This window comes from Melospiza melodia, chromosome 2 (genome assembly GCF_035770615.1).
Source record: "Melospiza melodia melodia isolate bMelMel2 chromosome 2, bMelMel2.pri, whole genome shotgun sequence".
Taxonomy (NCBI): domain Eukaryota; kingdom Metazoa; phylum Chordata; class Aves; order Passeriformes; family Passerellidae; genus Melospiza; species Melospiza melodia.
This window is the reverse complement of record NC_086195.1, coordinates 90,867,184-90,879,205: the sequence shown is the minus strand read 5'-3', so window position 1 is coordinate 90,879,205 and position 12,022 is coordinate 90,867,184. Positions and strand designations below refer to the sequence as shown.

General features: G+C 38.0%; 1 protein-coding gene across 1 annotated transcript in view; it reads left to right on the top strand.

The window, feature by feature from the left end:
- COG3 (component of oligomeric golgi complex 3) overlaps positions 1 to 11,817 on the top strand; it is a 30,628-nt gene extending 18,811 nt beyond the window's left edge. The window contains exons 16-23 of the mRNA XM_063149325.1: positions 502 to 591; positions 2,454 to 2,574; positions 4,845 to 4,933; positions 5,033 to 5,167; positions 6,148 to 6,223; positions 7,699 to 7,826; positions 8,395 to 8,493; positions 9,687 to 11,817. Of these exons, the coding sequence (XP_063005395.1) occupies positions 502 to 591; positions 2,454 to 2,574; positions 4,845 to 4,933; positions 5,033 to 5,167; positions 6,148 to 6,223; positions 7,699 to 7,826; positions 8,395 to 8,493; positions 9,687 to 9,716 (768 nt within the window). The 3' untranslated portion in view covers positions 9,717 to 11,817. The remainder of the gene's footprint in view (positions 1 to 501; positions 592 to 2,453; positions 2,575 to 4,844; positions 4,934 to 5,032; positions 5,168 to 6,147; positions 6,224 to 7,698; positions 7,827 to 8,394; positions 8,494 to 9,686) is intronic.
- The last annotated feature ends 205 nt before the right edge of the window (positions 11,818 to 12,022 follow it).

Here is a 12,022-nt window from a genome sequence, read left to right as displayed (position 1 = left end):
TCCGTGTCCCTTGGGCCGTGGCAGCTGTCATGTTTGTTTACTAAGCTGTCACAAATGTGAGGTAATTTGAGGCTGCCTGAGGTTAAGCTCACTCCAATGATCTCGTGTCTGTTTCAGGTGTAGCTTGCACGCACAGGTAGTTGCCCTGACACACAAAGAGTGTCTGGTCAGGTTACCCAGCACACACCATTCGTGCTGTTGGCTCTGAAAGTGTGAGGTGTCACTGACCATGTTGCTACCCAGGTGCCAATTCAGAGCTGCAGGGTGAGCAGGGCAGGCTTGTGTGGGTACCCGCATCCAGCCTGAGTGGTTGTAGCAAGCTTTTGTATGTGAATGCTTCATCCTCTGTCACTGCACGTAGCCAACATTTGTAGCTAGTTGATCTGGAGTTTTATAAGCTGGTAAACACATTGTTCACACAGTGCAACTCTTAAAATTCTGCCTAAGCTTTGCTGACACCTCTTCTCTTGGTCTTTTTTTTTCTTTTCCTTTTCCCTGCAGAGGGCAGTGTTTCAGGGTTTATCACAAGAGGCCTTATCTGCCTGCATCCAGTCGCTGCTGGGAGCTGCCGATTCCATCAGCAAAAACAAGGTCAGAATCTGTGCTTTGGCTGTGATTTCCACAGCCCCCAGCCCTTTGTATATCTAAAGTCATGAAGCAGTGGTTCAGAATTCTGTTAAAATCTTAGTCAAAGCATGTTGCCCTGCCCCCAGAGACTTGGTGGAATTGCCAGTTCTTAGTTATGGTTAATGTATTACAGGGCAAAGATAATGATTCACCTGGTAGCATGTCTGAAAAGGTGGCATACAGATTGTAGCAATCATGTTTACAGGCTGCTCGAACTCATGGGAATTCAGTAAAATGATGCCTAAAGGGAAATTTTTGCTAGAGGACTTTGTATTTATTTTCACTGCCTGTTACTCTTTTCTCTTTTTCTCTGCCTCCATTGTCTGAATTTTTAAAAATCTTTCTAACTTATGTTCACTGGGAAGAAGTTTTAAGTATTCTCTGCTGAGAACTGTATTATCAAAAGGTTTGGTCTGGTGTGTTGCTCAGAATTCAATGCAGATTCATCAAGTCATTTACACTTTAACTGTGTTTAAGTAGTTGGAGTAAACTTTTTTTCCCTGTCACAGTTCCTTTAAATCCTGTAGTAATTTGCTAATTCCTAACAGCCAGGAAGTGAATTAAAAAAAGAAAAGTCTTAGTAGGGTAAAATTGTTGGATTTCTATAACCAGTAACTCTTTAGTAATGAAAAAGGTTTTAGTTACGATTAGAAGTTATTTGTTTTAAAGTGTCTCTTTCGAGTGTCCTTTAAAAAAATCTGTTAAAAATAGCAACTTTAAAAAGAAGTGCAAGCTACATTTCCCTTTAGCTTGAGCAGATAGCTATTTCCTGTGTAACTGGTTCAGAATTCTACAGTTAAATACCAATTCCAGCACTATGTACCTGGCCAGCATTGATTTAAAAGTACTGCAGAGAATGAAACTTGTTCTGCAATGAGCCCTAAATAGGTTGGCCCAGAACTAGGATCTCTACCACTTTGTTCTTGATGCATGTTAATTTAGTGTTATCCGGTAAAATGATGCATATAAGAATTTAAAATAACCAAAACCAATCACCCCAAACAACTCAAGAGGCCCTTTCCACCACTCATTTTTAGTGAAATTTCTATTTGGTGAAAGTGCAGATTTAAATATGTTTTATTCTTTTCTATTTTATTTAACATTGTATCAAGTAAAGTCCTCTTCCAGCTTGTGAAACGAATTTGATTTCTAGAGTCTCCTCCTTTTACCTCAATGAGCCATGAATTTTAAAGATTAAAACCAGCACATGTTATAAAGCATGCAGTTAAAATAACAAGCAGTGCAAAATGCATCATTTAGATAGAGTGAACTTGGTCTTCTTTTACTATTTGTATCTTTGCTGCACTGTTTAGAAATTAACTAAGCTTTGTGTTTAATGACATGAGAAAAATGCGTTGTAAGACCTTTGCAGAACAGCACAGTTAATCAAGATTATTACAGGAACATTGACTTTTTTTAGTCATTGTAATGATGAAAACGAATTTAGAACCTCATGTTTTTCAACTATAAATTTTGTGAATTACATGAAACTCCTCTCTCTGAAGAAGAATAAATTTGTATCTTTCAAATAGTGGATACCTTTACTTGATGAGGACATTTAGTAATATGGCTGTGTAATCTAATTCTTCTAAGAAAAAGGAATAAAGTATCCCATTAAAGTAGAAGTAATGCTTCCGTAGTGCAGTGTATTAGGAGTAGTACAGAAATGGGATTTGTTGATCCCAGAGTGTAGTTAATCACACTACAGACTAATGGAAAAAGCTTGTTAAGTAATAAAACTGGAAACGTTGAAACTTTGCTCCTCATTTAATTGTTTGGTTTTTTTTTTTTTACATGTAATGCATGTTCTTTCTCTTGTGCTGTAGACCCAGGTCGATGGACAGCTTTTCTTAATAAAACACCTTCTGATTCTTCGTGAACAAATTGCTCCTTTCCACACTGATTTCACCATTAAGGAAATTTCCCTGGACCTTAAGAAAACTAGAGGTACTAAACAGCTGCTGGCTACAGAATGGGATAGGATTGTCCTCCCTTTGTGCCAGCAAAAGTTTTGGGTTTATTTTATGTTCACTTGCAATGACCTGTATGCTTTTTCTAATCTCTTGCTTTGTTCCTAGCTTCTGAAAAAAACCAAAATCATTCTCCTACTCGGGGCAATTCAAAATGTATCTAATAAATTCCTTATTTTTGTATGAAATGCGTTTGCCTGCTTTCACTGCTGACCTAACTCATTTATCCATTCTTTTTTAAGAACAGCTAAATAATCTACATTTCTATTGCACAGAATTGTCTTTCCTCTTTTCTGACCTGTTAAAGGAATATCTTTCCTTTCTGCTGCTTAGCAGGGGAATTTAACAATACATAGTCAACTTAGCTAGAGCAAATTAAGATTTCCTGGACCTTTCTGTGAGGTTTTTGTTTTGAGAAGGATTTCTTATTTTGCAAGATCAATGAACAGTATCGGTATTATGGTATTATGTAGTGAGCATGTCTCTTGTAAGAAAATAGTAGTAGTGGCCATGGTCATGGTTTTTGAGATTGTACTATTGTTCCCTTACAAAATTCAGGAAAAAAGCTCTTAACACAAAATTGAACTGTCATGCACTTTCCAAGTTGTAAGGATAATGGGAAAAATTATTGGAAGCATGTTGAGTTTCTCTCTTTCCATTCCAGAAGAGAAAGCTGAAGAAATAACTTCTCTTTCCTGCTAATATGCTGCAGTCTTAACTCTGAGCAAGCATTTCTTACACTAACCATTTCACTTGTTGCATTTGAACATCAATGAAACCTCCTACCTGTTGAGTGGTTTCTAGTTGACTGGAGGTTAAAGGGCAAATACATCCTTTTGGTGTCTTGTCCTGGCTGACACACAAGTTTGTTCTCCATATTCATTTAATGGAATAAATTTTTGTGCCAGCCAGTGCTTTGCAGGTGGTAGTGGTAAGTAATGGAAAACACTTTCTTTACATTGGGTGGTGGTGGCAGTGGTGTTGAAAAGATGTATGTTGTGCTTAATTCTTACTGTGGTGTAGCATAGGCCAGTAGGGCTCTTATATTTGAGATGAGTTGTAGAGGAAAAATAATATGGCTAATAGTTTTACTGTGTTCTACCAAACTTCCTGCACACAGGTTTAAGATTTAATTTGGTATTTACAGATGAAGTGGGACTGCTTACTGTAAAAGTCATGCTTTTGTCCAATTTCTTTGAAGTAGTATAATGTTAAGGTTCATGTAACTGAAATATTAGGTGGGAAGAAGGACTAACTTATAGTCTTCTAATCAGTAATTTGGGAAATCTTTGGAATTTCTGAAATTTCTGGTAAAAAATTCAGAGAACAAAAATAATCTTGCTCTGTGTTCACCTTTCACTACATAGAAGTGCAGGTTCTTAGTTCAGTGCAAAATCTACAAACCTATATATTTGGTATTATCTCTTTATTTAATGTCTCAGAAAACACTTCTTTACTCTTACATATTTTTTCCCTCCCCTGTTTCATACAGAATGCACAATTCCTTTTGAAGTGAAAAAAAAAGCAGATAGATTTGTAGGATGAGAAATGGCTGACAGTAGGGTGAAAAGCTATACTGTAACTAATAATTTTCTTTTTCCCAATTTGACTAGATTTCAGTGTGCCAGCATCCTGTTGAGACTATAGGTGTAATTTCAGTATCTTGTGTTATTTACAGACATTGTTGCTTTTCCTTCTTGAGACTTGTGTACAGAACATAAACATGAGTGTTTATCAACCTTGATGTTTTGTTGTTTTGTCCTAACTAAAGCAGCTAAGCACAGAAGAAAAAAGTGCCAATTAAAAGTTTTTTCACACAACTGTAGTTGGTTTTCCCAGGCAATGTGTGCAAAATTTTTGTTTGTAAATGCCTGAATAGCTTATGTAAGTCTTCCACTTGTAGATTACAGTAAGAAGAAAAGGAGAGCTCACACAATTTTCATGGTTATAGCACTGCAGTTAATATCAGCAACTTGTTAGTTTCTTGTAAGGTATTTATCTGTTTAGACTGTGCAACTTTTAGGTACAGGTGTACCATAGGTGCCACTGAAAAGTAGTGAATTAAGCTTTGTGTGCTTCTGTGCATGTGCACTTGTGCATCCACTCTGAGCAGTGCTAGAGTCATTAATGTTGCAGTCATAGTCATTCATGCTGGGCCATTTTTATGCATAAATGAGTGATTAGAGTTTGTAGTTCCTGGAGCTGAGTGGCATTGACTTACAGTGTGAGTGACTTTCTGATTCACAGATGCAGCATTTAAAATCCTGAATCCTAAGGCAGTTTCAAGATTTTTTAGACTGAACAGCAACAATGCCTTGATACAGTTCTTACTGGAGGTAATGTGGAGTCTTATTGTGTTAAGAAAAATTGGGTCATTTAAATGTGTGGTGATCTCTGGCAGTTAAAAAGAAGAGAATTGTTGTTCTCTGTTCAAGGGTACTCCAGAAATCAGAGAACATTATATTGACTCCAAGAAAGACGTAGATCGTCATCTGAAATCAGCTTGTGAGCAGTTTATTCAGCAGCAAACCAAACAGTTTATAGACCAGCTGGAGGAGTTCATGACAAAGGTACAAATGTATTGTATGTTTGTTAACCTAACTGAAGTACTGGGAGGGTAAGGGAATTGGTATTTAAATTGGGTATATGACAATATGCTGTGCTGTGTGATTAGCTGAAGATAATGTGTTTTCCTTTAAGTTCCAACAGCAATTTTGCAGGCATTTTTGAGATTAATGGAGTTAAAGGAACATGTCATAGCTTGTTTTTACAAGCAACCCTTGTGTTCTTTGATCAAGAAGCTTTAATTTTTCCTTGAATGGTAACAAGTGTGTGAAGGTTGGGAGGAGCTTTTCTTTCTGCAGAAACTACTTTGATTGCATTTGTAAGCTTTCAAAAACAGTCTTGGGTCATGTGTGTTCTTGAGGGAGTATTGGATGTCTTGTTCAATGCATTTCTTTCTAGAACCTGCTCTAGAGGCCAGGATTTCTAGTGAGAAAACCTCTCAAGAGGATCTCTTCTGAAAATAAGTGACATGACCTCTCAGAAACTGGGGCCACAGCATTGCATGGACTGCAGATATCCTAGCTGCTGATTTTTAAAGAATTTAGAAGATGACAGTATTAAATTTACTCATGCCTGTCATGCTGGGGTAGGGGTCAGTGGCATGCCTAAAATATAGATGGGTAACTGGTGAGATTGATAGATTGTCTGAGTGATCTCAGTGATTCATTGGGAATCTGGGGAATTTGACTAAGCTGCTGAAGGATAAGTCTCTGTTGAGGTTTTGTATCCTTAGGTGCCTAAGCATCTTTGTAAATTTAATCCCATTTAGAATTTTACTTTCAAGAATTGATCATGGTTGTAATTTTGAATTGCATTTCTGTCAAGCTGCTTCCCCTGTGTGTTGTTAAGTCAGGCCATAGAAGAGACAGATCAGTGGAGATTCTGTACACTGTGGTATCTCAGAGAGTTGTGCAATTTTTAGTTGGTTATTTTGTTGTGAACTCAACTGAAAGAAACATCATTTTGTTGATTTTACTTCTTTTAGGCAGCTGCTTTAAAAACAATGGCCACTCAAGGAGGTCCCAATTACAGCCTTTCACAGCAACCTTGGGCACAACCAGGTATTTACTTTGGTTTATATTCATGTTACTATTAGGAATCTGAAGAGGTGGCCAGAATAACTTGGACTGAGAGACTGTGATTGATTTTGAAAAATTCTACATATAAGAACTGTCTACTTTTTTCTTGCAAATCCTGGCTTCCATTTGAGCCTGTGTGCTATTTGAAATGTCTTAAGCCAGCTCTAAAAACCTGACAAACTTCAGAATATGTGTTTAATTGGTGCAGTAGATGAATGCCTTGAGTATTTCTCAAGCTGTGATTGTTCATGTGATTGTGCTGTTTACATGTGATTGCATGTAAACAGCATTTCTGCAACTGCATACAGAATGTGCTTAAGGAATTAATTAATTGTGTTATGATAAAGCTTTTACTTGTGTAGGAAAGAATGAATCCTCACTGACGCCCTTATTGTCTGTACATTTGGTATTTACTTTGTTTTGAGTTTTCCTGTCACCATGCAAAAATGGAATCTGGGTTTGTTTCCCTATTTTTTAAAAATTCAAATGTGAACACTTTGTAGGAACATTTGGGGCAGTTTTAGATGTTCCTTGGTTGTTTTGTTCTTCACTTTACAAAGTTGTGCTTCTGGATGAAAAACTCTGATTATTCCAAATCATACACTGGAACCTTCTGTTGCATCATATTCTTAAGATGCAAAGCCAGCCATGTTTATACATAATTCAGTGCTGCTCCATAGGTCAGACACTCTCAAGGGCTAACTCGAGGTTCTACTTAATATCTCCCTCTTCTTCAGGAGTTTTTAAATGTTTGTTTGGAGATAATTATGTGTATAGAAGCAAATTGAATCAGAGTTTCTGCTGTTTCCTGGAGTCATTTGTCTGGGAAGTAGGACTAGGCAGAAAATTTAGATGTGGCAGAAGTTGAGGGGGGTAAAAACCCACACAGGATTTTAATTTCAGTACTTGAAAACTACAGAATGTATTTTTCCGCTGGCCTTTAGGCAATGATCTTGTAAAATCATTAAAATTCCTAGCAATAAAGAAAGAAGGTCTTGTCTGACAGAGGATTCCTGTCTGGTTAATTCAAAATCCAGATTTCTGTGCAGCCTTTCCTCTCACAAACATGGCCTATAACCAGTAAGGAGGATTTGTGATTCTGTTCTCTTTGCTAGCACTGTTTCCCAGCAGTTGCTTTTCCAGTTAGATTTTTTGGGAGAGAGCCTCTGTAGAACTTAGTTGCTATTGAAGGGCTGTGATTTCAGAAGCCTCAGGAGGATGTGGTAGCTTTCAGAAATGGGATGGGTACATTTTCTGCAGGGAATGGAAGCAGGGTCTGGCAAGCTGTGGTCCTGTGATGGGTTTGATGCTGCACAGCCCAGCGCCCCCTCTCTCCCTTCCACTCAAACCTCTGGTAATGATCTGCCCCAGGAGAGTGGAGATGATTTTCTGGAGTGTAGATTTCAGCAAGCAGAACTCCATTTTAGCCCGTTAAACACATTTGCTTTTACTTTCAGCAAAGATCAACGATCTGGTCTCTTCCACTTACAAGACAATAAAAACAAAGTTGCCATCAACTTTACGAAGCATGTCCTTATACTTGTCCAATAAAGATACAGAATTAATTCTGTTTAAGCCAGTCAGGGTGAGTACTGCTGCCATGTTTTCCTGTAGATGTTTCATGGTGATATCTTCAGCTTAAAAAAGCCAAATCCAAACAGCTCTACTGCTCTCACTTGTACTGTGCAACACATGGATACTACAGGGAAGTAACTGCTGCTCTTTATTGTGTACATCTTCCACCTGGCACCAAATGAGTTGCCATAAGGAAAATTAACTCTGTCCCACACCAACCAGTCGATTTTGGTCAGTTATGCATGGGCAAGAGCACCAGAGGCAGAAAGGGTGATACAGACTGAGTGGAAAACCTGCTGTAAACAATCAGGGGAGCCAAGCTTGAGTATTAAGCTTCCAGGTTAAGTCTTTAGGACTCAGTGTTTCACTGTAGCACATCTAACTGAAGTTTTTGTCTCATGGCTAATGTGGATTCCTGTAGCTGTTTTGGGGCTTGTTTTAGAAAAAATGTTCTTGGAGCTTGACTGCTTCTCTCTCCCTGGTCACTTCAGTAGCTATTCCATGTACATTGTGTTTATTCTGGTTTAAGATGGGTGTTGTGTTTTTTAATATTGATTTTTTCTTCTTTTCTTTAAAAGAATAACATTCAGCAAATGTTCCAGAAACTCCATGCTCTGTTAAAGGAAGAATTTAGTAATGAAGACCTCCAGATCATAGCTTGTCCTTCAATGGAACAGGTATATATTGAAGGTCCCTATTTTATCAGTTGCTCTTTCATGTGACTGGCTTTTATAAACATAGATTTTTTTCATTTTTTATATTTCCAGTGTTCAGTATCATTATTTATTTCTTATCCCCCTTAATCCTGGATGATTAAACTTTGGGCTTTATCTGATCTTAAAACTCTCAGCTAGGAGAGGACTTTGGTTGGGTTTTTTTAATGAATGTCTAATAGATTTTCCTAAACCAAGGTGGTGATTGATGTTGCTGGGAATTGAGTTTTACAGCACTGTAGAAGAGTCTTGCCATTTCCTGGCATTGTCTTCTTGGAAAGGTAACAAAGCCAGTGAATATGCCTTAAAAAAACTGCATTTGAAGGCAGTCTTTCCTTTGACAAATACAAAAACCAGCAGCTTTTACGTTTAGGAAGCACGAGAATGAATTGCTAGAGTGCATTCGAAGTGAATTGTAGAGAGAAAATGTGCAGGTGTTTATGGAAGTGTAACCCTGCAAGGTCTGTAGGCTTAGAGATAATTTGGGTTAAGAATTCCTTCTATTAGGATTCTCTGTCAGAAACCAAGTAGGCTTTTAAAAATGTCACTTTAACCTTAGTAGTCTAGGGAATGTGGGTAGAATCTTGATTATCACAGGATAATTTAAGCAGGTAATCTAGTTTATGGATTAGAGGATGTTGCCTGCAGTGTGTGTGGCCACAGGCATGTGTGATAACTGTCCTGGAGCACTGTCCTGGAGTGGGAGTGATGCACCATAAGGAGGTGAGGTTACCCTGGAGGAGATGGCTCCCTTTAATTGTTTATCTGATGAACCTTAGGATCACTTACCCTACAAACGGAAGTGTGTGGGAAACCATATTGTAATCGATGGGAAACAAGTACTGTGGAGGATCCCAAGTGTGTTTCAGATATTTGAGGTGAATGGTAACATTTTTTGCCAGTTTGCCTGTTTTTTGGAATTTCTTGACAACACATGAAGTTACTTTAGGAAGTTTATCACAGTAGTTTGTGACTGCTGAAATGAGTGGTCAGCATAGTCGTCATTTTAAAAAGCAATTGACTGGAAATTTTGGCTGTTGTTTTGTAACTGTCTTCTGATTAATGATCTTCCTAGGAATCTTGTTTAAAGGTTAAAATGTGACACATCAGTTCTAAAACTTGGCTTCCCTAACATAGGCTTTCATTTTGCCTTTCAGGTGAACTTACTCTTGTCGATGTCCAAGTAGGCCAAGAGTGAGGCTGCTTGGAATAAGCTTCAGCCAAATGCCAGGGAGTGAAAGGAATGCAGAGACATTTGCTTGAAGTCAGCGAAGGATCCCTGTGCAGTCTGGTCTGCATCAAAACTATCCAGGCTGCTTTACCCTGTTTTAGGGAAAAAACCCCAAATGAACAGGTTTCTTGATTTGCATTGGCTTGAGCAGTAGGCAGAAGAAAGTGAAACAAAAACCCCTTTGCTGATTACTCTTATGGAAGCTCAATTACTGCCTTTTCTAGGTATTTTCAAAATTGAAAACTTTTTTTGGTTTGTTTTTTTAATGTAAAAACCAATCTTGCTTTCCCTTAATGAGTTGATATATGCAATGGAAAGTCACACTTTTAAAGAGATGCTGGAAATACAGTGCAGGAGATCAAATGAGAGCAGCAATAGATATTTCTGAGAGTTGGGAGATGACCATATTGGTATGACAGTTAGACTTAAGAAGGCATGCTCTGAGTTTTTCTTTAACTTCTCTGAAAATCCTGGTGATCCACCACATGCTTGAAAGTAGTTCAGAGGTTCTTGCTTGGGAAACCCTAATTTCCCACATGTGAAGTGTTTCTTGGAACGCTGGATGGGCTGTCTTTCTTACACTCTTGTGACAGGGAGTTATGAGGCCTGACCTGAAGTGTCATAATCTAGCCTTTCTCCATGTGAAGGTCTCAGATCCTTGGGATTTGCAATGGAAAGCTGTGCAACATAATTTCTGTTGTTTCTGAGTGAACTACATGTTTTCAGATGCTTTACAGCACTGCTTAGCACTGAGAGTTTCAGCTGTCTAATTTTAGGGCAGAGTTAGTGTTTTTGTCTTTCTCAAGATCAGATGGTGGTGTCACATTGTTTACAGTGGGAGTCTGGAGCTGGCACAGCCTTTGTGCCCTGGAGAAAGTGCTGATCAGGGGGTGTGGGGATGCCTGAAACTGAAGTGCAAGGCTGTCAAATCTGCATTGTAAAGCGAGGATAAGTACTCGGTGACTGGTAAACAGTGCACGCTGTTGAGTGAGCATTAATTGGACATTAGTGTGGAAAGCTGGATGCTAAATGCCTGGCCCTTAATGGAATGAACACTTCAGGGTCTCTCAGTGTGTAAATCTTCATGGTGCAGCACTGTAAAATGAAAATGTAGTGGGTTATGTGACAGGTCTTTAACTTATTTATAAAGCCTATTCTGTACTTTGGAATATGAAGAAATTTCCTTGCACATCGGTGATATTTTGATTTAATAATTTTCCTGATATAATTAACAAGACTGGAGTATAAGATGGTAGGACTGAAAGCTACCACAAGAAGTGTTACAGCAGTGGTGCTGAAATACATAAATGATACTAATAGGACCTTACATGACTCCTTAAAAATTAAGTAAAGGAACTAACTAGGAGAAAAACTTGCCCTCTCCCTTTACTTATGTAGAAATACAGTCTGTAAAATAATGTCCAGTGCATTGTAATATATGTATATTTGTTTTTTATAAGGTTTTTCAGAAGGACTGCATGGTCACTGTACAGAGTTATGACTAACTTAATGCAGACATTGTACAGAAGAGTTGTGAAGGGTAAACCATGGCAGTAGTCGCTCTTGTGCTTGGGATCTTTTTCTCTCTTAGAGTACCCAGACAGCTCTAGGACAGCTGGTGGAAGGATTAGAAGAGCAATCAGTTTATACAGCCAGTTTGCTAAATGAACATTTGTTTAAACATGTACAGTTTCAGATATTTACGTTTACAAATAGTGTAAATAGTTTCAAAAGATTAATTTAAGATGCTTTATATTATCTGACTAGAAACTTGCTGTTTTTAATTTTTTTAAATAAAAATGTTGCCTCCTATTTTGGTCCAAGAGTAAAGCTTTATTCTGTATCCTGAGGCTTGTCTGTCAAGATAACTGCAATACAGAGACAATAAACATCCTAATAAGCACAGGTTGTGCATTGCTGAGAAGTGTTCTTTTTTTAGCAGTAAGAGAATTGAGTTTGACACAGATATACCTGAGTGCTGAATGTACAGCTAATTGTTAAATATATGCCTCTTTATGGTTATAATAAAAGTAAATTTGTATTTTCTTTACTGACAAGCAGTCTTGTGTGACTAAATGGTCCCTTTCCTTGCAGTTTTGTTAGAAGGAAGAAACCACAACTGTGAACCACAACTGTAATACAAGAACATATTTTAGCTAAGTTGGCTTTTACTAAGAGAGCTTGGGAGCTGTGGCAGAAAACACAAGTATTACTGTGTTTGATGACTGTTCCTGCCTGCTTACTCACAGACTCATTTACCAG